This window comes from Camelina sativa, chromosome 7 (genome assembly GCF_000633955.1).
Source record: "Camelina sativa cultivar DH55 chromosome 7, Cs, whole genome shotgun sequence".
NCBI lineage: Eukaryota > Viridiplantae > Streptophyta > Magnoliopsida > Brassicales > Brassicaceae > Camelina > Camelina sativa.
The window spans coordinates 21,579,292-21,606,862 of NC_025691.1; the positions used below are offsets into that span (position 1 = coordinate 21,579,292).

At 34.5% G+C, this 27,571-nt stretch overlaps 5 protein-coding genes across 6 annotated transcripts; 3 read left to right on the forward strand and 2 right to left on the reverse strand.

The window, feature by feature from the left end:
* On the forward strand, positions 888-4,135 carry LOC104701854 (histidinol-phosphate aminotransferase 1, chloroplastic). The gene is made up of 9 exons (XM_019227755.1): positions 888-1,101; positions 1,201-1,440; positions 1,534-1,617; positions 1,735-1,825; positions 2,785-2,848; positions 2,930-3,027; positions 3,133-3,241; positions 3,317-3,474; positions 3,573-4,135. The coding sequence occupies exons 2-9, from the start codon at positions 1,216-1,218 to the stop codon at positions 3,986-3,988; spliced, it is 1,245 nt and encodes a 414-aa protein (XP_019083300.1). The 5' UTR covers positions 888-1,101; positions 1,201-1,215; the 3' UTR covers positions 3,989-4,135.
* On the forward strand, positions 13,218-16,529 carry LOC104701855 (NAC domain-containing protein 30). Of its 2 annotated transcripts, none has more exons than XM_010417611.2 (4): positions 13,218-13,507; positions 14,736-14,912; positions 15,375-15,646; positions 15,853-16,529. In XM_010417611.2, exons 2-4 carry the CDS (start codon positions 14,747-14,749, stop codon positions 16,393-16,395), a joined length of 981 nt encoding a protein of 326 aa, XP_010415913.1. In that variant the 5' UTR covers positions 13,218-13,507; positions 14,736-14,746; the 3' UTR covers positions 16,396-16,529. The 2 variants fall into 2 exon arrangements, with proteins under 2 accessions (XP_010415913.1, XP_019082793.1); XM_019227248.1 differs by lacking the exon at positions 13,218-13,507 and adding an exon at positions 14,484-14,576.
* LOC104701857 (uncharacterized membrane protein At4g09580) lies at positions 17,163-18,616 on the forward strand. Its single transcript, XM_010417612.2, has 4 exons — positions 17,163-17,608; positions 17,694-17,964; positions 18,072-18,242; positions 18,340-18,616. Exons 1-4 carry the CDS (start codon positions 17,355-17,357, stop codon positions 18,469-18,471), a joined length of 828 nt encoding a protein of 275 aa, XP_010415914.1. The 5' UTR covers positions 17,163-17,354; the 3' UTR covers positions 18,472-18,616.
* LOC104701858 (subtilisin-like protease SBT3.4) lies at positions 18,806-20,086 on the reverse strand. Its single transcript, XM_010417613.2, has 3 exons — positions 19,836-20,086; positions 19,487-19,584; positions 18,806-19,061 (listed from the first exon to the last, which is right to left on the reverse strand). The coding sequence occupies exons 1-3, from the start codon at positions 20,030-20,032 to the stop codon at positions 18,979-18,981; spliced, it is 378 nt and encodes a 125-aa protein (XP_010415915.1). The 5' UTR covers positions 20,033-20,086; the 3' UTR covers positions 18,806-18,978.
* LOC104701859 (ABC transporter G family member 25-like) lies at positions 20,788-26,917 on the reverse strand. The gene is made up of 4 exons (XM_010417614.1): positions 26,685-26,917; positions 25,732-26,572; positions 21,779-22,116; positions 20,788-21,671 (listed from the first exon to the last, which is right to left on the reverse strand). Exons 1-4 carry the CDS (start codon positions 26,805-26,807, stop codon positions 20,982-20,984), a joined length of 1,992 nt encoding a protein of 663 aa, XP_010415916.1. The 5' UTR covers positions 26,808-26,917; the 3' UTR covers positions 20,788-20,981.

Sequence of the window (27,571 nt, forward strand, 5' to 3'; positions counted from 1 at the left end):
ATATTTAGGTTCCTAAATTTTTAATAACACATTCTGGACTCTGGAGTCTTTTGGGGTTAATTATTTGCCTGATGCGTGGGGTTTAATCTGAATATGTATGTTTTTATAAGGTGAAAAATGAAAGAGAGTCAAAAGATTAGTGTGCAAATAGTAACGCTAGGAATCTTGTATATATTCAAAGAAACGAAGGTAAAAGTTATTGTATCATATTACCGCCCAAAAACTTTTAAAGTTCTGTTTTTGAAACATTCCACTTGTGTGATTATTTGATATCACTTTTTAAAACGTGTGATAGGAAAGATTTGTACCCTCTAAAATGACTTTTATCATACTAAAAACTTTTGGGGATCTTCTTTTATCATACTAAAATGAGTCTTTTATGTAATGGAGTGGAGTAATACTTATTATGAATCAAAAAGGGTTTTCAAAATTGTCGAAAAGTCTTGTAAACTTACTCACTTGGTTCATCCCATGAACCAGCCCTGCCTATAATTCTTATACAACTAGTTAAAAGATTTTCAAAGAACACATGTTTTAAATTATAAAATTAACTACAACAATGATTCTATCCAATGCAATATGAATCAAAAGCTTGATGACCGATTAAACCAATTAAACCGAACTATATCAAAAAACTAATATAGGTATCTCCGGAATCATTGGAAAGATTGGAAGAAAAATTAGGTAGGTGGCCTTCAAAAAGTGTAGACTTTTATTTAACAGTTACTTGGAAGACTTGTTAACTTTTTCTACAAGGTGAAGAAGACTATTGCCACGACTCTCTTACTTTACCTAACTCTCCCAATCCCAATCGACCCGAAATCTTCAGAACCGGGCTACGGTTTCAATTATGGATAAACCCCTAAATCGGTACGGGAATTTTCTTCAGCCACACAGGGAAAACAAAGAAAATCCCAATTAGTCTCAGAATATAAAAATCCCAACTTTGTCCTGAAATCGCAAGTGGGTCATCGAAAAATTGTAGCTTTGGAGTTTGGACTAATCTCACTCTCTCACAAGTATTCTCTGAGTCTTTCGTTACGCCCCCTCCTTCTCGTGTACTTAGGGTTTTCTCATTGAAGCCATTTGCTACACTTTCAGGTACTTTACATGTCTTGTGACTCTTGACATCGATTATTAATCCCTAGTAATTGGATTTGACTAGATTGAACTGATTCCACCTTTGATATTTATGCGCAGACAAGAAAAAAGCGGATGGGTGTGATCAATGTTCAGGGAGCTCCATCGTTGTCTATTCATTCTTCAGAGTCAAATCTTCGAAAGTCACGAGCTTTGAGGAAGAGCATCAGTAGGGTTTATTGTGTTCAGTCGTCAAGTGCAGCTGTAGACGAACCCAAGAACATTACCATGGGAGGAGACTCTTTTATCCGTCCTCATTTGAAGCAATTGTCTGCTTATCAACCAATTTTGCCCTTTGAGGTAATGATTCGACTGTATTGGATTGGACTGGATTGCCCTGAGGGTTGACTTGTTTAGATGATTGGATTTATCTTCTGTGTGTTTGTAAATTAGGTATTGTCTGCTCAATTAGGAAGAAAGCCTGAGGATATTGTTAAGCTAGATGCAAATGAGAACCCATATGGTCCTCCTCCAGAGGCAAGTTTATATCTTTCTTTTCACTCATTGATATCTGTTTATGATTGGAAAAAAAGGTTAATCCTTTTTAGTTAGTTTGTCCTCTCTCTGACTTCAGGTTTCAGAAGCTCTGTGTAGGTTTTTGAAGCACTTGGCAATATGAAGTTCCCTTATGTATATCCTGATCCACAAAGTCGTAGACTTCGTGATGCACTCGCTCAAGACTCTGGTCTTGAGTCTGAATACATACTTGTAGGCTGTGGTGCTGACGAACTAATTGATTTGATCATGAGGTTTGGCTTGATGATTTGATTTTTTTCCAGTAGATTGAGTTTCTTCCCCACGAAAACCCCTTTTTAAACTATGTTTTGCAGATGTGTGTTGGATCCTGGGGAGAAGATTATAGACTGCCCTCCAACTTTCTCAATGTATGTGTTTGATGCTGCTGTGAATGGAGCAGGTGTTATTAAAGGTGAAAGATTCATGATTTTACATGTTTCACTCTCTTTGATTTTCCTTATCTCTTTCTTTGTATACGCAAAAGTCTTAGACATGTTGATCTTTGTTTGCTTCACAGTTCCAAGGAACCCTGATTTCAGCTTGAATGTAGACCGCATCGCTGAAGTTGTAGAACTAGAAAAGCCCAAATGTATATTCCTAACTTCTCCTAACAATCCAGATGGGAGGTAATACAGCACTCTAATGTCTATTCTAAATATGAAGGAAATACTTTGATTAATCCGATGTTTTGTTTTGTACAGTGTCATCAGCGAGGACGATCTGCGGAAGATTTTAAAGATGCCAATACTTGTTGTTCTTGATGAAGCTTACATTGAATTCTCAGAACTTGAATCAAGGATGAAATGGGTGAAGGAGTATGAAAACCTAATTGTTCTCCGCACGTTTAGCAAACGAGCTGGTAAAATTTGGTTTATATCACAAGTGAATGATAAAATCTAAACAATATATATAAATATATAGTCTGCATGTAAAGAGTTCCTTATGATGATATTTCAGGTTTAGCCGGGCTTCGAGTTGGATATGGAGCGTTTCCATTGAGCATAATCGAGTACCTGTGGAGAGCAAAGCAACCATACAATGTATCTGTTGCAGGGGAAGTAGCTGCATTAGCAGCACTCTCAAACGGGAAGTACTTNAGACTTCGTGATGCACTCGCTCAAGACTCTGGTCTTGAGTCTGAATACATACTTGTAGGCTGTGGTGCTGACGAACTAATTGATTTGATCATGAGGTTTGGCTTGATGATTTGATTTTTTTCCAGTAGATTGAGTTTCTTCCCCACGAAAACCCCTTTTTAAACTATGTTTTGCAGATGTGTGTTGGATCCTGGGGAGAAGATTATAGACTGCCCTCCAACTTTCTCAATGTATGTGTTTGATGCTGCTGTGAATGGAGCAGGTGTTATTAAAGGTGAAAGATTCATGATTTTACATGTTTCACTCTCTTGGATTTTCCTTATCTCTTTCTTTGTATACGCAAAAGTCTTAGACATGTTGATCTTTGTTTGCTTCACAGTTCCAAGGAACCCTGATTTCAGCTTGAATGTAGACCGCATCGCTGAAGTTGTAGAACTAGAAAAGCCCAAATGTATATTCCTAACTTCTCCTAACAATCCAGATGGGAGGTAATACAGCACTCTAATGTCTATTCTAAATATGAAGGAAATACTTTGATTAATCCGATGTTTTGTTTTGTACAGTGTCATCAGCGAGGACGATCTGCGGAAGATTTTAAAGATGCCAATACTTGTTGTTCTTGATGAAGCTTACATTGAATTCTCAGAACTTGAATCAAGGATGAAATGGGTGAAGGAGTATGAAAACCTAATTGTTCTCCGCACGTTTAGCAAACGAGCTGGTAAAATTTGGTTTATATCACAAGTGAATGATAAAATCTAAACAATATATATAAATATATAGTCTGCATGTAAAGAGTTCCTTATGATGATATTTCAGGTTTAGCCGGGCTTCGAGTTGGATATGGAGCGTTTCCATTGAGCATAATCGAGTACCTGTGGAGAGCAAAGCAACCATACAATGTATCTGTTGCCGGGGAAGTAGCTGCATTAGCAGCACTCTCAAACGGGAAGTACTTGGAAGATGTGAGAGATGCATTGGTGCGTGAAAGAGAGAGACTTTTCGGGCTGTTAAAGGATGTCCCTTTCTTGAATCCTTACCCGAGCCATTCGAATTTCATTCTCTGCGAGGTTACATCTGGTATGGACGCCAAGAAGCTGAAAGAGGATTTGGCCAAAATGGGTGTGATGGTTCGTCATTACAACAGTCAAGAGCTTAAAGGTTATGTTCGAGTTTCTGCTGGCAAGCCTGAACACACTGATGTTCTCATGGATTGTCTCAAGCAATTCTTTTGACTCTCACTCCCCCACACCATTTGATTGGAGTTCTTAAAACAAACAAAAAAACTGAGTTGTTCTTGTATTGTTTCCTCATTGTTTCAGTTAATAAGGGGTTTTCTTCTAATTGGTTTAATAAAGGGCCTTAGGCCATTTGTAAAAATTTATTGATAAAGCCCAAACAGTTTGGTCGGGTCGGAGTCAAATCAAAAACGCAGGTTGATAGTTCATACTTTGATTGTACGAATTAGAAAAACTATATGTATCCTCCTAGAAAGTTTCATATAGCACCACAACTACATAGAATTCAAACTTCGATCTCAGACCACACAAACCAAAAGTTCTAGTCCAGTTTATCCCTAATTTGAAAGTTCGAAACCTCAGAACACACAAACGTTGGATTTATTGGTTTATGACTTAAACCGATACTAAACCATTTAAAACCAACACTAAATCAAATTAAAAACCTGACCACTTAAAATCGACACTAAACCAAATTAAAAATCTGAACCATCTTCTTCTTCATCTCCTGATCACGAAACCACGAGATGTTGTACAGAAGAATTGAAAGTTCAACGCTACTACGAAACATAATACAATAAAGATCAAAACTTTGAAAAAGAGCAGACTTTGTGTTTTGTGTATTTCTGATTCCAGATCCAACTTCAACTAATATAGTAGTCAAATTTGTGCTCGACGGAGAGAAAATAATAAGAATCATCTTCGTCCAAAACACAACGAACATCTCTTTTACTTTACTTTGTTCTATCTCTCTCTCTCTCTCTCTCCGTATTCGGTTATATATATTTATAGATGCAAATATCTCAGATTCATTCAACTGGTAAGTTTTCTATCCCTCTCTCGTTGAATCTCTTTTTTAAAAAATCTTGTTTTATTGAGCTTTGTAGGTTAGTAATTTCTTAAGAACAGTTTTTTTTTATTCATCTTTATATTTCTGGGTTAATAAAGCTGAAATTTCTGAGTTCAGATTTGTTCATCTCTGGTACTTAAATAATCCAATCCTTCTTGATTCGCCCTCTGGGTTTTAAATTATGTTCATATTTTTAAGAAGGAGATGTTGGTTTCGTGATTGTTATATGTTGGTTTCGTATCTGTATATGTTGGCATCGGGAGATGAAGGAGGAGATGGTTCAGATTTTTAATTAGGTTTATTGATTTTAAATGGTCAGGTTTTTAATTTGGTTTAGTGTTGGTTTTAAGTGGTTTAGTATCGGTTTAAGCTATAAACCAAAAAAATCTAACTGTTTGTGTGTTAGGAGGTTTTTAACTTTCAAATTAGAGATAAACTGGACTAGAACTTTTGGTTTGTGTGGTCTGAGATCAAGGATTGAATTCCATGGAGATGTGGTGCTATATGAAACTTTCTAGGGGGATATAGATCGTTTTTAAAAATCAAATATCGGTCTCTAAATCCCCAAAATGTTTTTTTCAGTCCTTAAATGTATTAAATCCTACTTTAGACATGATTCAGTTTTAAACATGTCTAAACAAATTAGTAAAAGTGATTTCTTTTCTTTCACTATTTTTAGTTAAAGTGACATAAGAAAACATCTTGAATCTATGATAAATTATTTTTATATAATTTTTGAAGCTTTTTCTTATGCATAGTGCAGGTTAATTAAGCACCAAGTTTTTGTTAAGCCAAAAAAAAATGAGATAGTTAGAAAAATGATGTCTTCTTACGTCCATTCCATAAATATTACATTAAAGTGTTAAACTAGTTATAAAGTACTATATTTAGTAAATTAAATCAAATTTTGTCCCTTGTCCAAGAAGAGCCATCAAAGTATTATCTTATTATGAGTAAAAGCTAATTAATTTTTTGAAAAGTTATAATTTTTAAATAATTAAGCTGTAAAGGAACCTAAAAGAAAGACAAAAAGAAAACTATGAATTAAATTAATGTATGAAAAAAAAAAAGATGAATAAGTATGAGGGAAGCAATAGGATCAAAGAGACAACTTGGGGGGTGTGGGTCGACATGCCATCATCAGGCCTCTCTGTTACCATTCAAACCTCTAGAAGTTTTTGCTTCTCTCATCATTACATTTTTTTTTGGTTCTCATCCTTTTGTTTAATCCATTTTCTGGTTTCTGGATAACTGTTAAATTCCACTTATCAATCAATTGAATGATTCAAAATATTTGTTTTGCGGTCCCAAATTATATGATTTTAAATCAAAAATTGAGGTACATATATATCACTCTAGGCATTATATTGTATATTTGATTGACGTTAATTTTCTCGTGTCCGAAGCTTTATAAAAAAGAACATAATCTAATCGTACACGAGTACATCTTACAACATAGTAAAAACCCCTAATTTCGTTTTTTAATCATTAAATAGAGTTAACAATCTGTAAGTGTATAATCTATAGTTGAACAGATGGTTAAGACTTTGTCTGGTAAGTAATAAATAACCATATACTGTATTATAACGTTGTTCATTTGATTATAAGCTCCTCTCAAATTTATGTACATTCAAAAACTATATATTTGTACGGTACACAAAGAAATGATAGAAGGATATATAAGAAAAAGAAAAAAAGGAGTACTGGATTTGTAAGGTCTTACTCGGTTTTATGTTGTCGTTGATTTTACTCATCAGCATGATACAAGAACAAACGATAAAATAATAATGTGAAAAGGTTTAAAATTTCTAAAAGTAGAATAATTTAAATAATTAAAGTAAGTTAATAATTATTATTATAATAGTATGGAACTATTATTTGATACATATTGTGATAGAGACGCAATGTCGCCAAATTAAAATGAAATCCCAAGATTTTTATGAGCAGTCCACTAAACCGCCCCAAACAAGATATTGATATGCTTTCTCTTCACTTCTGATCCCTCTAAACACCAAAGCTAAAAATTGTTTTGTACATTTTAACATCTTTTGACGTACTAAATATCTACATAGTGGTCTTAAGATAACGAATGATAATAAATGGAAGGCTAATGGGAGATCTTGACTTAATGGTTACCAAATAGGATGTGGAATAGGGAGACAAGTAGAGGAGGTCGTAGGGGTCACTTGGAGAGTGGTCGATCTTAATCCACCGTCCGTTCATCATTAATTGCGGCTAAGTATTTTTATTAAAACTTTCGTTAATCATTATGAACGCAATTCTTTAATTTCTCTATCAACCTTAACAGATGACCTTCGTTAGTACTTTAATATTTAAGGATAAATCTTCCATTTGTAACGGAAGCTCGAATTTGGTACCAATGACTCGACGTGTTCTAAAAGAAATAAACATTAGTTTTATAATTGCGATACTTTCATAAACAGAAAACAAATCCGAACATTCCCACCCAACAAAAAAAAACATATCGGAACATTATCAAATAAAGACAAATTTGAAATCAATGCCTACCAGATTAAAAAAAAAACGATGATTAATATTATACCTAGGTTATGAGTATCACTAATTATGACTGACTGTTTTCTAATAATTATTGAGTCACCAATATCAGCTGGTAATAATTCATTGGTGGATATGATATCTTTCAGGGTTCAAATATACTTATGTGAGACTATTGGAGAAAAGCATGAGCGAATTATATGTACAGTGTATATACAATACATAAGCACAAAAATGGTTACAAGTGGTGACTATTTTTATTTTTTTACAAGGTACAACAGAATATAAAGCTCAGAGCTCCGGTTGCGCGAACTTAATTACCCATTATTTGTAATTCTGAATTTTAATACTCAATGGATACACTATACACTCATGTAATATGTAAAAAAAAGAGAAGGTAATATTCAATCACACACAAAACTGCAAAACATGAAAGCAAAGTTGGAAAAAAAAAATTGAACTAGTAACAGTCACCAAAACAAAGTCAGAACCGGAGTAAGCCCAAAACAAACAATTGCTGAGCTTGGGGAAAACTTGTTTTGTCATACATCTGATGCTATATCAGTCTCGAAAATAAAATCAAAAGTCATGTTTCTTATATTATAAAATGGGTAAATTTGTAAATAAAAGAAACACATTGACGGTTGTTTCTAGATACAGGTCGTTGTCAAAGTTCAGTTAGGATAGAATCTAAGACAAGATCCTAAGCTAACTCTTTCAGCCAAAGCAAATCTATTACTTTCTTTTTCGGGAAACTTTCTTTTCTCATTTAATTCATTTATCTTTATCACCGAGAAAAAACAAATATTTAACCTTTCAATCGATGTCTTAAACACTGCTAGTTGCTGCAGTTGGGGAAAATACAAACTCCCCAACATTTGTAATTAGTTTTATGCATCGTTACGTTTACATAGTAAGAAATCAACAAGACTGTAAAAGCATCAGATTATATATTAGTCTGTGAGAACCATTTTTCCTCAACGACCAATTCATTGTATAGTTAAATTAAAGTCAGTCTGGTCCTCTAGTATAATACTACTATATTTTAGTATGTGACAAAATTTCGAAGTGACCAATGGAAGGAGGTGTGTGCGGCCATAATATTATAGTACGGTATATATAATTATATGTTGGCGGTTTGATGAGCAGTCCAATAAAAATGGACTACAATATGAAGAAAAAAAAAAGTGAAAGGTCGGTAGATCACATCAGATTGTAATGATTTTATCAGATTAAGTTCATGATTTACATTTTTAATGTGTATGGACCCATTTAAACGAACATTTCCCTATGAATTTGTAAATTAACCAATTAGAGTGGTATACAAACAAATCATTCATACAAAAATCGAATGAACATGCATGACAGACTTATATATTTGTTGGTAGACTATTAAATAGTTCAATTTTTTTCTTGTGGATCATAATTCTTTACGTACGAGCCAGGTGTTTTTTTTTTCTATAACTCAACCGAATTGAGATATTTTTGCAATATTGTTTTGAACATATGGAATTAATATCTCTAGGGATCATAATATGTTCCCTCAAATTCTACAACAGATAGAAAGGCATCTAGACTTTGTAGTCTTTGGACCAAATGTATCCTCAAGATATTGGCGTGAGTAATATTGACAACCTTTTAATTCGTGGACGGTAAAGTGACAGCCTCCAAAAAAAAAAACCGTGCGTCTAATGTGTCAGTTACTTTTGTTCTCGTGCTTTAAGCATTTCATTTGTTAATCTAATTATTAGATCTCGTAAATATTTCAGTTAAAATAAATAAATAAAATATCGGAGGGATTGAACCGGCCAGCCAATAGTTAGGATGGAATCAGCGACTAGTTTACAATGGCATCACTATCTTCTACAGTTTTTTTTGTTTTGTTTTTGTTAGTGGATAAAAGACTTCGGCAGATGAGAGAATTTCAAGTTAGGTTCAGTAGCACGTACGTTGACCTCTGATAGTGGAAAAAAGGTCAAAAGGTAAATTGTTAGTACATCGGTAATTAACTATTTGACTAAATAATAGTAGTTATAAGTTATTAAACCCACTAATTAACGTTAACGCTAACTATAATTAGTGAAGAGTGGCAATTACACCCGCATGATTGTGACCATCCATCCATGTATATAGTTGATCAATACACCATGTTTATAGAGGATTAAACTGATACAAGTACAATTCAAAAAGCTTTTGATAATTTGTAAATATATGAAAAACACATGTGCTATTTCATGAAATGATCTAACATATTGTAAAACCAATATATACGTAACATATTATAAATCATTCTNACAACCTTTTAATTCGTGGACGGTAAAGTGACAGCCTCCAAAAAAAAAAACCGTGCGTCTAATGTGTCAGTTACTTTTGTTCTCGTGCTTTAAGCATTTCATTTGTTAATCTAATTATTAGATCTCGTAAATATTTCAGTTAAAATAAATAAATAAAATATCGGAGGGATTGAACCGGCCAGCCAATAGTTAGGATGGAATCAGCGACTAGTTTACAATGGCATCACTATCTTCTACAGTTTTTTTTGTTTTGTTTTTGTTAGTGGATAAAAGACTTCGGCAGATGAGAGAATTTCAAGTTAGGTTCAGTAGCACGTACGTTGACCTCTGATAGTGGAAAAAAGGTCAAAAGGTAAATTGTTAGTACATCGGTAATTAACTATTTGACTAAATAATAGTAGTTATAAGTTATTAAACCCACTAATTAACGTTAACGCTAACTATAATTAGTGAAGAGTGGCAATTACACCCGCATGATTGTGACCATCCATCCATGTATATAGTTGATCAATACACCATGTTTATAGAGGATTAAACTGATACAAGTACAATTCAAAAAGCTTTTGATAATTTGTAAATATATGAAAAACACATGTGCTATTTCATGAAATGATCTAACATATTGTAAAACCAATATATACGTAACATATTATAAATCATTCTTTTTTGGAGAAAAAAGGGCATGCGTATATATGATTTGTTGCTTTGTGATATATATATATATATATATATATATATATATATATCCAAAATGAGTAATAAATTAAACCAAAATAGAAAGAAAACCAAAAGGCGAATTCGTTCTACATGGGGCAATCGTATAGGACATTCACAAACAAGTCCTTAAATATGGTTTGAATGCAAAGATTAGGTATATATAGTTATATATATGTGTGTGTATATATATATAGATATATATTCATAATGAGACTTAGCTAGAGACATTATGATTAGAGAAAAGGAAAATTAGGGATCGAGGGACATTTATATATCGAAAAAAAGTGAATGGTGTGAAAGGGTTTGTGGGTAGATTGGTCTTGGGATTTGAACAAAAGGCTCTCTCTCCCTTGCGCAGTAGACAAATTAGGCATGCATGTGAAACTGACTCCAAAATCGAGTGCTAGCTCTTTGCCTTTTCTATTTTTGGTACCCCATTTATATTAGCATTTTCTTAGTATTTTATATATCCATATTCTCCTCGAATTTTGTGTTTACCTTGTCATCATATGTTTATTTTGTTGGATTTTTCTTTGGACTAGGGTCAATGAGTTACTGAGATGACGTCACCTTAAGCCGAAAGGTGAGGTAAATAAGAAAAAAACGACAGCCAGAGCCAACGGCTTTGGGTGGACCCGAACAAGAGGATATATCAGATGAGGAATAAATGATTAGTTATGTGATAGAAACAGGTCTGAATTCTTACGTGTCTTACACTCGTAATGACAAGTATTAAGGACGGCGCCACCAAACCAGACAATGGGAGCNAATTAAACCAAAATAGAAAGAAAACCAAAAGGCGAATTCGTTCTACATGGGGCAATCGTATAGGACATTCACAAACAAGTCCTTAAATATGGTTTGAATGCAAAGATTAGGTATATATAGTTATATATATGTGTGTGTATATATATATAGATATATATTCATAATGAGACTTAGCTAGAGACATTATGATTAGAGAAAAGGAAAATTAGGGATCGAGGGACATTTATATATCGAAAAAAAGTGAATGGTGTGAAAGGGTTTGTGGGTAGATTGGTCTTGGGATTTGAACAAAAGGCTCTCTCTCCCTTGCGCAGTAGACAAATTAGGCATGCATGTGAAACTGACTCCAAAATCGAGTGCTAGCTCTTTGCCTTTTCTATTTTTGGTACCCCATTTATATTAGCATTTTCTTAGTATTTTATATATCCATATTCTCCTCGAATTTTGTGTTTACCTTGTCATCATATGTTTATTTTGTTGGATTTTTCTTTGGACTAGGGTCAATGAGTTACTGAGATGACGTCACCTTAAGCCGAAAGGTGAGGTAAATAAGAAAAAAACGACAGCCAGAGCCAACGGCTTTGGGTGGACCCGAACAAGAGGATATATCAGATGAGGAATAAATGATTAGTTATGTGATAGAAACAGGTCTGAATTCTTACGTGTCTTACACTCGTAATGACAAGTATTAAGGACGGCGCCACCAAACCAGACAATGGGAGCTGGATTGCTGGAGAAAGACTTAAGAACATATACTATATGAATCATATTCCTCTGTTTTACTCTTCTCTTTCCTTTTTCTTCTTATAGTATAATGTTCATATATACACGATTCGTCTTCTTTTAATGGCCAAAGTTCGTTCCTTTAGGTCTACTATAAATCTGAAAGTTTATTTTATTATTCTAAAAGAAAAAGAAAAGAAAAAACATATTTGAGATTGTGGTTTCGAGTGGATCTATAAACTCGCATTATATAATTTGATGGGGGTGATATATTGAGTGAGATTTACGTAGTAATCCATTAATGTACATGCGTGTAAATCTTTTCGACGTTGAGAGATATACTTAATTGTAAATCCATTTATCTTCATATATTTTACTTAAGTGTCTTGTCTAAGGGATAATATTAGACATATTAAAAAAAAATAAGACACATTTCCTAGTAGTCCAGATCCAGCAAACATATGTCTTAACAATAATAGAAAATATTTCTATTGTTCATCCTTGGGTTGGGTGGGTTTACAATTCCAGTCCTGCTTTAATTCTTGAATTGTGAATTTCCAGTTACCTATAGATAATTGAGCATATATTACTGAAAATATATATAGGAATTCAACTATAAATATTTATATATATAGGTATTTAGCATGTGCAATGATTTAGTGCATTCAAATAAGACCGCAAGTTGTTTTTTAGACAAACAAAAGGAATGCTTTTAAATATGTATATCATCAATAGCAGCCCTAATGTTTTTTTGAAAATAGAATATTAAATATAATTTTAATTTAACAATTTTGCACATGGCTTTAAAATAATTTGAGACGGCTTTGCATAATGTTAACCACGAAATTAATAAATTATGAATTTAACTCTCATCAAGTTCATAAGGTAATTATGCAAAAGATTAATAAAGAACTTTTTTATAAATACGCAATAGATCGATTTATATTATATACATAGATGGAATCGTCTTAGTGAATATGATCCAATCAAACTGAAGTGGGTTTTTGATATATTGGGAACATTTTACCATTTGACCTAATGCCACATATGAACTGCTTAGCATATATTATATTATATATAGTTTTGATATATAGTAGTAATACTAATAGATAAAGGATTTTATCTTGTGTGATGTTAATAACTAATAAGCAAAATAGACAAATAAAAAAAGGTTGGAGACTTGGAGTTGTGCGGTAACTGCCGGTAAAGTGGAGAAGATTGGAAAAACTTTAAACAAAAAATTGCGTTAAGAGAGAGAGAGACGCCGACCAAAAACAAGCCGTAGATGTGTCTATCCCACGCGCAATCAAACCCTTCATTTCATCTCCTTCTTCTTCTCCTTCTTCTCCATATATCATCATTTTGCACCCACATGTCACACACTTGCCATATATATAAATATAAATAAGCATACTCACATATATATACAGTCGTCTAAGATTTCTAGCTGGTCCATATGCATGTGATCTAATCAAAAGCCAAGCTCTCCTTGTCTTTGCTATATAAATTAACAATAATTTAATCCACACCGGAGATTTCAATCTTCTTCTCCTTCCTTTTGCTTCTCTTTTTTACATCGTCCTTGAGAAATATCTCTTGCAAGTAACGTATTATTTCCGACAAACCTCGTCCAATCTGTATTAGCCCGTAAGTTTCACCCCATTTCTCCTTTTAGGTTTTTTTTTCATTACACACTACATGCATGAACCATGATGATGCATCGGCGTTTCTGTTAAGCATTTTTTTTTTCTCATATAGATATGTGAATGTGATCATCGTTTGTGTATGGGTATGCTGTATGAAGTTTAATATCTTGAATAGTGTATATATGTGTGTATGTGGTCCTGTGGATATTGACCCACAAATATTAGAGTAAACCAGGGTACTGAAATCATGGTGGGGATTTCGGAATCTATGTGTTTCTAAGATATTATTGTTTCTTCCAAATTAATTGTGGCGGCACCATTATAAATTTATATTATATAAGATAGTATAGGAATATTACTCAAGACAAGAGTGTGTAATACACTCAAAGGAACATCAACCTCAGTGACTTCCACCCGTCAAGCTTTTCGGCTATGTATCCTTCACATACAATTATATCTTACATATATTACTTATAAATTATACAGTGTTATATATTTTTGATCTTATAATTATGGTATATATTATATATAGTACATATATATTATACAAACTTATAATCTTTTCAAATATAAGCATCGTTCCCATTATCCCATATGTTGAATGCGAAAAACAAACCTTTAAACCTAATGTTTTCTGAACATTTTTTTTTTAATCCAAAAACTTTTCACTATCACTATCAAACTTTTTTTTTGGTTCAGCCCACTATGAAGCTTTTGTTATTCATTTTCTCTTCTAAAATAGTAAGAGCTCCTCCATTGTTGGGTGGTCCCGTGGAAATACATCATAACCATCATCAGCGACATATAATAGCGATAGCCTTAAGTTTAAAGATCCAAGCTTTTCGATATAATATCTAACTACATGTGAATTCTTATATGTGTGTGTTTGAATATTTATAGGTATATAATATATTATCGTGTGTGTCCGTGTGTAACATCACTATCATTACCCAACATCCAGCTTTTGGAATTTCATTGGACCCAAGAGTCATCCGATCCCGTTCTTATAATTAAATATCACGAAGCTTGTAATAGGCTTTGGTTTTTGGTCCCAAAAACAAAACTTTAAGGTTGTGCCTTGTTTGTCTAAGGTTTTCGCAATAGGTTCCAAAAAGGCACGCTTATGTTTATATACAACATATTTTCTTCATATCAGTTTCTTCTCTTCCATTTTTCTCCATTTCGTTTCTTACTCTTCTAACAATTTCCCGAATTACATACATTAACAGGATCATCTCGGATGGATAATATAATGCAATCGTCTATGCCACCGGGATTCCGATTTCATCCGACAGAGGAAGAACTTGTGGGTTATTACCTTGATAGGAAGATCAATTCAATGAAGAGTGCTTTAGATGTCATTGTAGAGATTGATCTCTACAAAATGGAGCCATGGGATATCCAAGGTAATCAACGTGGGTATTATGTATAATGATTATCATTAATATATATTTTGCATGGAATGTCAGTTAATTGTCTACTTATATGATATGATATACAAAAATTACATGCGATGAATTTGGCATGCGAAGTGAACGAGAGAGCCTACTTTTTTTGACTTGTAAGATTTATAAACGGAGTGTGAAAAGAATATAACCCGCAAAGAAATGTAGTACAATCATAAATCATAATACCTCTTTTGAAATTAAGCAAAGTTAAATTTTTATTTTTATTTTTGAAAATGGGAGAGCATAATCAAATCGTATCATACTATTCCAAATAACAATTCACCACATAAGTATTCAATATCTGTTTTTTCACCCCTTTTTTTTTGTGAGCAAAGTTTTTTTTTCATTTTTTAATTTAATTTCCTAATATTTTCGTGATGCAAGAAAATTATGAGATTAATATTAGGTGTTACATTGCAGCGAGATGCAAACTAGGTTATGAAGAGCAAAACGAGTGGTACTTCTTTAGCCACAAGGATAGGAAGTACCCGACCGGGACTAGGACTAATAGAGCCACCGCTGCTGGGTTCTGGAAAGCCACCGGTAGAGACAAGGCGGTGCTTTCAAAGAACAGTGTCATAGGAATGCGGAAGACACTAGTTTACTACAAGGGTCGAGCTCCTAATGGAAGAAAATCTGATTGGATCATGCATGAATACCGCCTCCAAAATTCTGAGCTTGCCCCAGTTCAGGTACACACACAATATAATTAATACTTATTTCATATAAATCTAACTCTGATATCATATTGAGATCGACGAAAATGAACATGTTACATATGCATGTTTGACAATCGATCCAAATTGATCCAATAATGTTATATACAACCAAACCTAACCGGACGAAATCAGTAAACCAGTCATCTTGATACTAATTTGATATGTTTTGTGAACTATAGGAGGAAGGATGGGTGGTGTGTCGAGCATTTAGGAAGCCAATTCCAAACCAAAGGCCATTAGGGTACGAGCCATGGCAGAACCAGCTCTACCACGTCGAGAGTAGTAACAACTACGCATCTTCAGCGACAATGAACACGAGTCATCATATCGGTGCATCTTCATCAAGCCATAACCTTAATCAAATGCTCATGAGCAGCAACCACTACAATCCTAATAATGCATCATCTTCGATGCATCAATATGGAAACATCGAGCTCCCGCAACTGGATAGCCCAAGCTTGTCGCCTAGTCTAGGGACGAATAAAGATCAGAACGAGGGTTTCGAGCAAGAAGAAGAGAAGAGCTTTAACTGTGTCGACTGGAGAACACTAGATAGCCTGCTAGAGACACAAGTCACACATTCACAAAACCCTAATGTCCTTATGTCTTCGTTCGAAACGCAGTCGTATATTCCGGGACCAAGCTTCCCTTCCATGCATCAAAACTATAATGACGTCGAAGCTAATATTCATCATTCTCTTGGATGCTTCCCTGACTCGTAATTAATTATATATATAAAAAATCTCCTATATTGATTTGTATTCTATGATTTAATTGTTTCCATCTGAAAAATAACATTTATAACTGTCTGTTTGTAAAAGAAGTTTGTGTTTATTACGTAGAAATTTCTTGGTAATTTTCACAAAGGTGGAATATTTTTCTTTTTATCTAATTATCCCTCTTGTTTTTCCAAATCATTTTTATTTTGTGGTCCAAAATTATGTAACTCATCCATTCTATCACCATTAATTTTTCTTTTTAATTTTTTTTAAAAAAACTTTATGTTAATGATTATACTACAATGCAAAGCATATATCTATGGTGGCCTTGTGTTCTATCTTACTAGAGGATCCTACACTTTTTTGGAATATCAAAAACAAAAGAGTACAGGATGGAGACTGTAGAGTCAGAATTGAAGTGTTTTTAGAAGCTAGTCCTAACTAAGGTTCAAAACCTCAATACATGCATAACACAATGCCAACAAATGTATAAAACATTATACCACAATGAACGATTTGAACTTAAAAATCATTTATATGCCCACCATGTATATAATTAGTATACAATAACAAATGTTATTTACATGTGTAGATGAAGAGAAAGAAAAATGACGAACAAAAATTAATGAAACTATAATCTTATCCCAAAAAAAAAAAAAAAAAAAAANAAACCCTCTCATGGTTTCAGAGAATTAGAAAAGTCAGAACCCTCTAGTTCGAGCAGAAGGTCTTAGAAGCCACCGTCAAAATCTCTCCGACTCCTCCAACAGGCCAACACGTTTTTGCCATTTTCTTCTTCTTCTTCTTCTTCATAACGTTTATAATCTGAAGAAAACTATAACGTGAATTCAATTTCTTTTAGCAACACTAGTGAATCTCTCTCAGATCCAATCCAATCCAATCCAATCCCAAACAACAGATGAATTAAGAAGAATCAGATCCAATTTCTCAAATTCGTGAATATGGCTCCAACACGGATTCTAACAAGAGACGAAGAGCTTGGTGCTGCGACGACGATATCAGACGACGACGATTCGCCATCTGGTAAACGATCTAAACTCGATCGTTTCCCTCTTAGCCGTTGGGAACTCGCTGTTTCCCTCGGCGTCTTCCTCGTCTTCTCCTCTGGTCTCTGTTGTATCTACCTCACCATGCCCGCTGCTGAATTTGGCAAACTCAAACTCCCCAGAAGCATCTCTGATCTCCGTTTGCTCAAGTATAAATCTTTTTCCTCCTATTCTTCAAAGATCCAATCTTTTTCTTAATTGGAATTGACACAAAATCTTGTGGTTTGTTTTCAGAGATAATTTGGCAAACTATGCGAATGAGTACCCGACGCAGTTCGTTTTAGGGTATTGTGCTACATACATTTTTATGCAGACCTTTATGATTCCAGGCACTATCTTCATGTCACTCTTAGCTGGAGCTCTCTTTGGTGTTTTCAAAGGTGTTTTCTTGGTTGTTTTCAATGCTACTGCTGGTGCTACTTCTTGTTTCTTTTTGTCCAAATTGATCGGTCGTCCATTGATTACTTGGCTTTGGCCTGACAAATTAAGATTCTTTCAAGCTGAGGTATATATCTAAACAAAGCTCTTCTCATGTATCTTTGTTTCTTCTCATGTTTGGTGGTACTTGATTAAGTTGTTGTGGTGGGTTTTTTTATATTTTCTTTTTTTCAGATTAGTAAGCGTAGAGATAAGCTTCTCAACTATATGTTGTTTCTGAGGATAACACCAACTCTGCCTAATCTTTTCATCAATCTTGCTTCTCCCATTGTCGATGTACCTTTCCATGTCTTCTTTTTGGCCACATTGATTGGTCTCATCCCTGCAGCTTATATTACCGTCAGGGTTAGCTCTTTTCCTCCCTCCTTCATCATCTCTAGTTGGCATCTACTTATCGTGTGTGAGTAGAGCTTAACAACATTGGTTCTTTTTGTGTTTGCAGGCTGGCCTTGCTATAGGAGATCTCAAATCAGTGAAAGATCTGTATGATTTCAAGACATTGTCAGTGCTTTTCCTCATCGGGTTCATCTCTATACTTCCGACGATATTGAAAAGGAAGAAGATATATGAATAGCCATGGAGAGACCTTCTTTAATGTACACAGGCTTAACCTTCAATGCCTTACGGGAGGACAAAGAATACAGTTAACTTGTTTGGAGGACACAACAGAACAAATATCGTAACGATTTGTTTACTTGGGCACTTATCGTAACGATTCGTTTGGATAGTGATTTTTTTTGTGGTCATATTTTGTTTCTATTTGAGTAGTTAAAGAGAAAAATTACAGAAGTAATACTTTTTTTCTTTGTATCTGATTTGACAAGACGAGAGATCATCAAATATTTTGGTTGCCGGAGAATTATTCTTGTTTCTCTTTTTAGAATTAATGAATATGATGACAATGGAGCTAGAAGAAACATTTCTCAGAAACACAATTTATTGAAGAAACTCAATTCTTAACAACTCGGATAGAGCAACGTCATGACATTATTTTAGTTAGATACTTGTTGAAGTCGCACAACATTACAACAACAGACTAGTTTCTGATCTAGTTCAGAAGTTGAATACACACAAAATCAAGTTAGGACAACATGGAAGCACCACCAACAGGTTTGTGCAGCTGATAAGTCTGGCTTGGCACAACTTGAATCACACCTGGTTGCTCTGCAAACACCAAAATCCCCAAAAGCATGTGAGAAAAAACAGAACAAGCAAAAAAAAAAAAAAAAAAGCACTAATCAAGTTTACAACATATTGCTTTTCCTAAGCCTGTAGCATACTCAGAGATCGTGCATTCATAACTATACAACTCTATTTCTACAGGTTTTAAATCTCACCCGCCAATCTTAGCCTGATGGAAACTTTGAAATATCACAATTAAAGCAGGAAAGGATTTCACATAAACCGTCATCACAACTGGATCTAAACAAGTCATTCAAACATAGTATCACAGTCCTTAATCCAACCAATATAGGATTTCAAATCAAACGATGACGCTAGTAGATTCTTTTGCATTCACAATGCAAAGAAAGTTATAAGTAAGCGCAGGATCAAAAACGAGAAATCTAATAAGAAGAAAAGAAACGTACTGGAGATCTCAGCGACTTGCTCAGGAGTGAGCTTAGCTGAAAAGCCAGAAGCAGCTTCCCTGTAACTGTAGATCAGAGCATCATTTGCAGCTTCCTCACTGTAATCATCACCAACATAAGAACAAAAACACAATCCATCACCATCTCTTACACACATCCACAAATAGTATCGAAGATGAAGCATTCCAAACAATAATAATTCAAGATAACTAAACTGGAAAAAATCCCCCCTTTTCAGAGATACAAAACCCAAAAAACAAAGCGACCAAACCCAAAAAAATCATATCTTTCAATACAAAAATCATCTATTTCCGGTAAAAATTGAGATGAGATGTCTCAAAAAACAAACCTGCCGAGAGCAGAGGAAACGGTACGGAGATGATAGGTTTTAGGCTCCTCATCGGTGGGTTTCTCGGTGTAAACGATGTGAACCTTCGCTTCAGACGATACCGTTGCATCTCCAGTAGTCTCAGCCATGACGATCGAAGCGAGGAGCGATGAGAAGAAGACGAGGACGACGATGAGGTTGAGTCTGACTCTTTGCATTCTTGGGAATTGGGAATTTTCTATTTTTATAAGACAGCAGAAGTCACAGAGGTGAAATACGCGTTCGTTAATGGGCCATTTCCAATTTATGTGTCACAGTTTAAACCGACTCAAATCGTACGGTCTCAAATGATTGTTCCATCATCTGACGGGTGACTGATGTCGGCATGTAGATAATAATAATCCTATGCGCTATTTTGTTTTAGCTTTTTCCAATAAGTTTTCCAAAGAGTTTTATAATCACGTTGTCTGCCAAGTGGCAATTCGAGATTTAAAGCAATCATAAATCAGCCAATCATCTCTCGTATATTCTAGGTAATTGTCAGTATTTTGTGAATAATTGATTTTTAATTAAAGTTTTTTTAAATTTTTATATAAATAAAAATCACATTTAAGGAATTTTTAGTTTTTTTAAATGTATTTATTGCTTTTAAAATTGATACCTCGAATTAGATTTCTTTATACAATGATTTCCTATAAGTATTATATATTTTGTATTCACATAATTATATAAAAATTCTTAGGAAAAATAAATGTTAGTTAATTGAAAAAAAAAATTGTTAATGATTTGTCTGTATTATGGATTAATTAGCCCAATAGTTGGTTCACCACCGAAGACCATCGAAGCGACCAATACATTAGCCCACGGGCCATAAATGGTTTTTTCCTATATGGCTAACATCACAATTTTACAAGTAATTAAGAAAAAAAAAAATGTAATAATAGATGAAATATACATTTTATTATAAATCAACTAAAAATACTTTGTCATTTTCATTTTCACATGTTAAAAACTGAAGCATTCGAACAAATTAAACCCCCTAACCCCGTTGCCAAATCGCAAAATTACAACTAGCAACAGCTTATAATATTCAGAATTAAAGCCTAATAAAAATTAATATTACCCACTCATTATTTATTTAATTTATCTCCCCTCTCTTATTTTTGTTTAATGAATTTTAATACGCCTCAAAGCTAGATAAGCCAATACTCTGTAACCAACAAACATAAAAAACAAAACGCCAACGCTCGTCCATAGACCAATATCTCCGACCACTTCCTCCTCCACGAACTTGCATCCAGCCGTTGTCGCCGCAGACGCTCCTTGCTTTCCCTTCGAGTCGCATCCGAACATCCGTAGTATCTCTTCCGCACTTCCGTACTGGATCGCCACTAAGAGACGGTAACAATAAAACGTCGTAGAAACGTATTTCATCCAAACCATCCCAGTTGGAACTTTGTTGACGTAGTAACCACCAGTTAAGACAAACGCTAGCATTGTCACGGTCACGATCGTAGATGCTTTTTTAGCGTCCATGATCGCTGCACCAAGGGCAAGTCCGAGTCCTTGTGACGCTAAAACGTAGAGTAAGAGCACGGAGAGGGTGAGAAGGAACGGGACAGCGCCGGGGCGTAGACCGACCATCCAGTAAGTTAATGTCAAGAACGCTGCTGGAAGAACGAGCTCCATGGAGAGCGATCCAAGGACATGGGCCATGAAGTAAGAAGAGAGTGTGTACATGCCAGACGCGCGTTCTCGAGTGAAAATAGCACGTTCTTGCGGGAAAGTGAAGACCGCGTTAAATGATGGAAGTACACCCCAGAAGATGGATATGAAGAAGAGTAGGCCTAGTCGGTCCTGTAACAATAACAACATTGTTATTAGGAATAACACCAAAATTAAATAAATAATAATTGTCTCTTTTTTTTTTGTTATTTGTGATTACTAATGGTTTCATAACTTACATGTAAATCTCGATAATCAGAGTGCCACCACATCAGGCCACAAAGAACAGAAGCCGCGACGACTTGGAAAACACGAAGTACATCGAAGGATTCGTGACGCCGTTCTTTTAAAAGTCTATGGAGGAGAATGCAGAGTTGGCTAAACCAAGTTGTGATACCAGCCGCTATTCCACCCGCGTTTACTCGCGTTTTCACAAAACGTGAGTTCTCTAGAGGAGGATGTGATGCTTCGATGCAAGTTTTGACTTGTGGGGCTAGCAATGTGTCATAAGCCGTGGCCAGCGTTTGTCTCACGTTTGGCCTTTCCCGTTCCGTTACACCGTCACTCTGACAAACTCCTGCATAATTAAATAATCAATCAGCTTTGAGATAATTTTGGAGCAATTTAGATTATTAAAAAAATGAAAGTTTCATGCTTTTACTAAACACTTTTGACGTTAGCATTTTTATCATGACTCGCCACTCGGACAATAAACTAATATTACAAAATATCGGCGGTTTAGTAATTAATCTACCAATCTGATTATAACTATAAATGAAAAAGAACCACTCAAGTTATCATCCAAATAGGCGAAAGTTAATTGGCTAGTTAATTAGATAATTATTTAATTATCGTAATTACGAAAAGAAAAAGACAATTCAAAGTGGCATTGAACCGAATCAACCAATCAGGTTCTTTGGACCGACCAAACAAATATTTTTAAACAGGTTTTGACACTATGTTGGACCCATTATTTTATTAATCTAACAAAAGCAAATATCTTTAACTTAATAAAACTGACTAGATTAATACTAGTAATGGAGATCTGATTTGCAGTAAAGCTGACCAATCAAGGTGGAGAGGCGAGAGAGTCCACCCAAGAAAGCATAAGGTCGCCACTACGATTCTTAATTTTAGCTTCTTCATCGATTCCAAAAGAAATTTAAATAGAAAAGTTTGAGCATCAAATAATCTATTTGAATTTTTAACTTTTCCTAAGATAAGCTATATGCATGAAGCATAATGTGAATACTTATTATTTCCTAACACGTGTTAAGCTTTCTTACGAGGATCATCAATGGGGTTTTAAAATTGAAACCATGGGAACAAAAGTAAGAGGGAAAGTCAATAAATAAATGAACAATGCATAGTCAAATACTCGACAAGTGTAATCATCAAATGTCATAAGCCAGCTTTTGACAAAAGCAATAATTTTGGAAACGAAAATTTAATTCTGTTGTTCTTTTCTTTCAAATTGATCAAATAAGTTAGAGCAAGTGGAGTTTACTGTTGTAATTTGATGTTGAAAGCAATACCTAACAGCTTCCTCACGAAAAAATAGCAAAAATATTTGACATTTCTAATATTGAAAGAATAGTCAAAGAAGATTCTTGCATAGTAGTTAGTAGATCATGTATTATTAACTTTCCACACATGGAACATCACATACATGCACAACTATATATTATATAGTTTACTCATGAAATATATCGAATGGCCATGCATGTAGATGGTAGGTTCTACAAAATGAAACTTCTTTCTCAAAGATAATAATACAAAGACAGATTGAATATGAAGCATATGGTTCGTGGAGACAAAGAACTTAATACCCACCATATTATTAAATTTAATTCAATCCTACTGTATATATGCCATCGTGCGCAACAAACTATTTATATGTGCCCATTTTTATTCCCCCATCTTATTAATGCCTTCTTACTCTACCTATGGCGTCACCAAAATATGCATACCATGTGCGTACATATATACACACATCGTGTAAAGATTTACCCTAATAAATACACCTAACAGACACAAAAATGAAAAGTCAACGAAGAAGTCATGAGATTTGTTTTGTCTTTGGTAACATAATTTGTCATGAACTCTATATTGATAATCCCAAAAAAAAAAAAAAATCATGCTAATATATGTGTGTGTGTGTGATGCATGTCCCTAGCTAGCTATATATCTGGACCATAAACGAATGAATATTATCATCAGTGTACCAATTCCTGAATGACTTAACGAACATAAGTTTGGTCCACATTTGTTAAATCATATCTATTCCTAAAACGTCAAAACTCTCGTACCACTGTTGGGTACTTACTACCTTGTTTCGGAATAAGCAAAGGACGGATTGGAATAAATTAACGTGACCTAGTGATATGTCTCTTTTTGATTTAAGATCGTAAATTTCCTTTTTCCTATGGAGTATTTTTTTTTTTTAAAATAGTAGTTGACTATGGATGATGCAAATACCCATGACGATTTTCTTGTAATCACAATAAGCACAAAAAAACATTGAAACTGGGTTACTTGTTCCAATTCCCAAAGCATAGAGAGTTATTGCTTCGATGAGGATTGACTGAGAGGAGGAAGAGAGTGAACACCAGGCGTTATAGATGCGAGAGTGTGATTGGATTCCCTTTAGGCGGTTAGCCAGTAACGTTAAAGTTTCCCGAATCAAGGATGTTTGCAAAATACGAGAGTGCAGACAACTATAACCACGCGCCTCATTTTACGTGTTAAGTTTAAATGCCCACACATAAAAATGAATAAAATAAAAAAGTAGAGAAAGAGTGTGAGAAGAAGACTGCTTTTTGATTAATAAGAACGTAAAAGGATCGATGTATTTTTTAAAAAAAAGTTGGGCTGAGAAGAAAAAGAGAATAAGAATTATTGGGAAAGCAATATAAAAAGATAAGAGATAAAACGAAAAAAGTTTGGATAGTGCATAAAAAAGAAGAACTAATTTTTGTAAAAAGTTGGATAAAGAGGAAACAGAAAACACAATGGCCATGACTGCCATGACTAGAAATCATACGTCATCTTGTAACTAGTTAGACACGTAGTGTTTTCCTATAAACCCGTTTAAAGAAAAAAAAACAAAGTAAAGATCAATTTCTATTCTATTCTATTATCATCCGTGAAAAAAAATAAAACAAAAAGCATGGTTTTATTAGTGTAAATGTATAATGCGATAAGGTGTTATGTAAAAGTAGGGAATAACATTTATTCAGATGACATATAATATGCCAAAATTCAAGCCCCAAAAATCTGTGGTACATAACAAATCATACTCGAACAAAGAGAAAAAAAGACATAACACGTATCCCAAATGCCCATAATTATTAACATCTAAAAAAAAGCCACCCTCAATTATCAACTTTATATTTTTTTATAAACTTTAGAATAAACAATTATTGGAAAAAACGATGAGAACCGTACTAATGTAATAATAGCTACAATAGATTAGCACTAGCTAGTTTAACTCCCTCTATCCCTAATAAATTGATGTTTTAGGATTTATTTTTGTCTCTCATAGATTGATATTGTCAAGTAAAAAACTAAAACAATTATACTACTTTATACTTTTTGATACATGTCATTTGTCTATTAGTTTATGGTTTCTCTATTCACCAAAAGGTAATTATAAATTAATTTTCAAATAAAATTTAAAAAATTTTCTTAATATGTGTGATAGTGTTGAAACATAAATCTATGTGAGACAGAAGAATTAATTAAAATCTAGAGCCACCACGACGACCAGTGTCAACGAGGGACACATGCATCAAAGGAAAGGCTTAGACTAGTTGGCTCTCATCGTACGTCGGCTATACCGATCATAAATATGCATTTATTACTCTCTTTTTTTGGGGTCGAGCTGTTATTTTCATAGTATTTTTCTACTCAAATATCTACCCCTTCCACATGAGTATTATGCATGGTTTCAGTATCAAAGATCCATATTATACGTATTCAAATACACGTATAACTATGATTTCTTTTTCTTTTTTATTTGAGTTTTTTTTTTAACTTATCATCAGTCAAATCATGTAAGAATACTTTCACGCAAATTAAATATAAAACGGTAACCATAGTCTAATCACAGAATAATTAAGGTTAACAATCGTGTTAATTAGTACACTTAAAGAAATGTAATTTAAAATTTGGATTTGAAACGGGAACGTACCGTTAGCAAGATCGAGTAAGAAATCAGCCGGGTTCATAGGAAACGCCGGCGAGAATCCGACGGACTCGAAGTAAGCCATGGCGTCTCTTCCTTTTCCGACGAACAAACACTTCCCCTCACTCAAAAGAAGCACAGTATCAAACATCTGAAACACACGGCTCGAAGGCTGATGAATCGAGGTAACCACCGTCTTCCCTTTCCCATGAGCCAGTCCACCAAGGGTTTGAACAAGCCTTAGAGCCGCCGTAGCATCAAGACCCGAGGTAGGCTCATCAAGAACCAAGAGACTCGGGTTTATAAGCAATTCATGAGCTATACTCACTCGTTTCCTCTCTCCACCAGAGATCCCTCGGATAAAAGTGTTCCCAACGACAGTGTTCTCACATTTCGTTAGACCAAGCTCCGATATAACCGACTCAGCGGCTCTGATCTTATCGTCTCTGGTTAGAATCTGAGGGAGACGAAGCAAGGCGACGAAAACTAAGGTTTCACGTACGGTTAAGTGAGGGTAGAGGAGATCGTCTTGTGCTACAAATCCGGTGCGTTTTAGTGTTTGTTTCGTTATTTTACCGTCGTTGATGAGTATTTTTCCGGTGAGGTTTGAGCCATGGAGTCTCCCCGCGACAGCGTTTAGCAACGTAGATTTGCCACTCCCCGATGGTCCAAGAACGGCCATAAACTCGCCGGGTGATATCATCCCCGTGACTCCACTAAGTATCGTCCTCTCCTCCGTCGATCTTGTCTCATCGGAGGGTTGGTGTTTTGGTACTATTAGTTTCTTGAAACTACAAGAATCGTTACTCATGCCAGGGATCTTGACTCGGTAACACACATCGACGAACTAATTCATGAAACCAAAAAAAAAAAAGAGTCAAGAACAGAGTCAACAATGAATTAGTGTGTGATAAAATCTGAAAGATTTGAGTTTAATGATGTTTTGTGTGTGTGTTAACCTTGAGGGTGATTGGGAAACAAGGAGATGATAATGAGCAAGGCGGCTCACGAGGATCTTGAGAGAGACGAGGAGATGAATCTGGACCGTTCATTTGATTTTCAACGCCGTCAAAACCTGACATTAGTCCTCCTTTGTAAAATATAGACGGAAAATATAAACGGAGTTAAAGAGAGGTATGATGGAACGGAGAAAGCAAGGAGAAGATCGTCGGGAGGGGCAGAGATGGTGAGAGCTCTATTTAAGGAGAAGAAGTGGAACGTCCAGGTCCAGCAAGTGGGTGCCACGTCAGCATTGTAATGGTCATAGTGAAAATAACACGTGGCAGAACATATAACTGCTGAAAATATAAAAATAAAAGAGGTGTTTTTCATTTATTTGTTTCCTAATCTTTTCTTTCCTTTTCTGCTTTCTAGTGTAATTAGCCACTTTAATTTCACTTTTTTTGCCAGCTTTTTTTTTCTTTTTTTTTTGCTAAATTGTTTTGCCAGCCTTTTTTTTCAGATAGTTATTGTTTTTTTTTCTTTGTCGAATATACTTATCTCTTTTTACAGAATTATTGTAAGTGTTTTCCACTCTTAATTGTCAAATTGAGAATCCACTGATCTTTTTTCCTATTGGAAAAAAAGCAAAGACATATTTGGACGACTATATATTGTTCATCCTAATAATAGTGTAAATACTTTATTATGTGTTAACATGTGTTATTGTCTTTTTCTTTCTTATAATATAATTAAGTTGGTCAATTACTCACAGTCTCCCACAATGTGAATGTGTGACACATAATTATTATTTCTAAAAAAATTAGCTATATTTTGACATTTTAAATAATATGTAACTGACCAAATGTCTGTCTAGACTTTTGTTCGCTTAACATAACTCTATACT

Excerpts from the sequence above, each read along its gene's own strand:
- LOC104701859 (XM_010417614.1), bottom strand. The coding sequence starts at position 26,807 with ATGTCAGGTTTTGACGGCGTTGAAAATCAAATGAACGGTCCAGATTCA. Across the intron at positions 26,573-26,684 it reads GTTTCCCAATCACCCTCAAG|TTCGTCGATGTGTGTTACCG; the intron begins GTTAACACACAC and ends TTCATGAATTAG. Across the intron at positions 21,672-21,778 it reads CTGATTATCGAGATTTACAT|GACCGACTAGGCCTACTCTT; the intron begins GTAAGTTATGAA and ends TTATTGTTACAG.
- LOC104701854 (XM_019227755.1), top strand. The coding sequence starts at position 1,216 with ATGGGTGTGATCAATGTTCAGGGAGCTCCATCGTTGTCTATTCATTCT. Across the intron at positions 3,028-3,132 it reads TGGAGCAGGTGTTATTAAAG|TTCCAAGGAACCCTGATTTC; the intron begins GTGAAAGATTCA and ends TTTGCTTCACAG. Across the intron at positions 3,475-3,572 it reads CACGTTTAGCAAACGAGCTG|GTTTAGCCGGGCTTCGAGTT; the intron begins GTAAAATTTGGT and ends ATGATATTTCAG.
- LOC104701858 (XM_010417613.2), bottom strand. The coding sequence starts at position 20,032 with ATGCAAAGAGTCAGACTCAACCTCATCGTCGTCCTCGTCTTCTTCTCA. Across the intron at positions 19,585-19,835 it reads GTTTCCTCTGCTCTCGGCAG|TGAGGAAGCTGCAAATGATG; the intron begins GTTTGTTTTTTG and ends TGATGATTACAG. Across the intron at positions 19,062-19,486 it reads GCAAGTCGCTGAGATCTCCA|AGCAACCAGGTGTGATTCAA; the intron begins GTACGTTTCTTT and ends TGGTGTTTGCAG.
- LOC104701855 (XM_010417611.2), top strand. The coding sequence starts at position 14,747 with ATGGATAATATAATGCAATCGTCTATGCCACCGGGATTCCGATTTCAT. Across the intron at positions 14,913-15,374 it reads GGAGCCATGGGATATCCAAG|CGAGATGCAAACTAGGTTAT; the intron begins GTAATCAACGTG and ends GTTACATTGCAG. Across the intron at positions 15,647-15,852 it reads CTGAGCTTGCCCCAGTTCAG|GAGGAAGGATGGGTGGTGTG; the intron begins GTACACACACAA and ends TGTGAACTATAG.
- LOC104701857 (XM_010417612.2), top strand. The coding sequence starts at position 17,355 with ATGGCTCCAACACGGATTCTAACAAGAGACGAAGAGCTTGGTGCTGCG. Across the intron at positions 17,609-17,693 it reads TCTGATCTCCGTTTGCTCAA|AGATAATTTGGCAAACTATG; the intron begins GTATAAATCTTT and ends GTTTGTTTTCAG. Across the intron at positions 17,965-18,071 it reads TAAGATTCTTTCAAGCTGAG|ATTAGTAAGCGTAGAGATAA; the intron begins GTATATATCTAA and ends TCTTTTTTTCAG.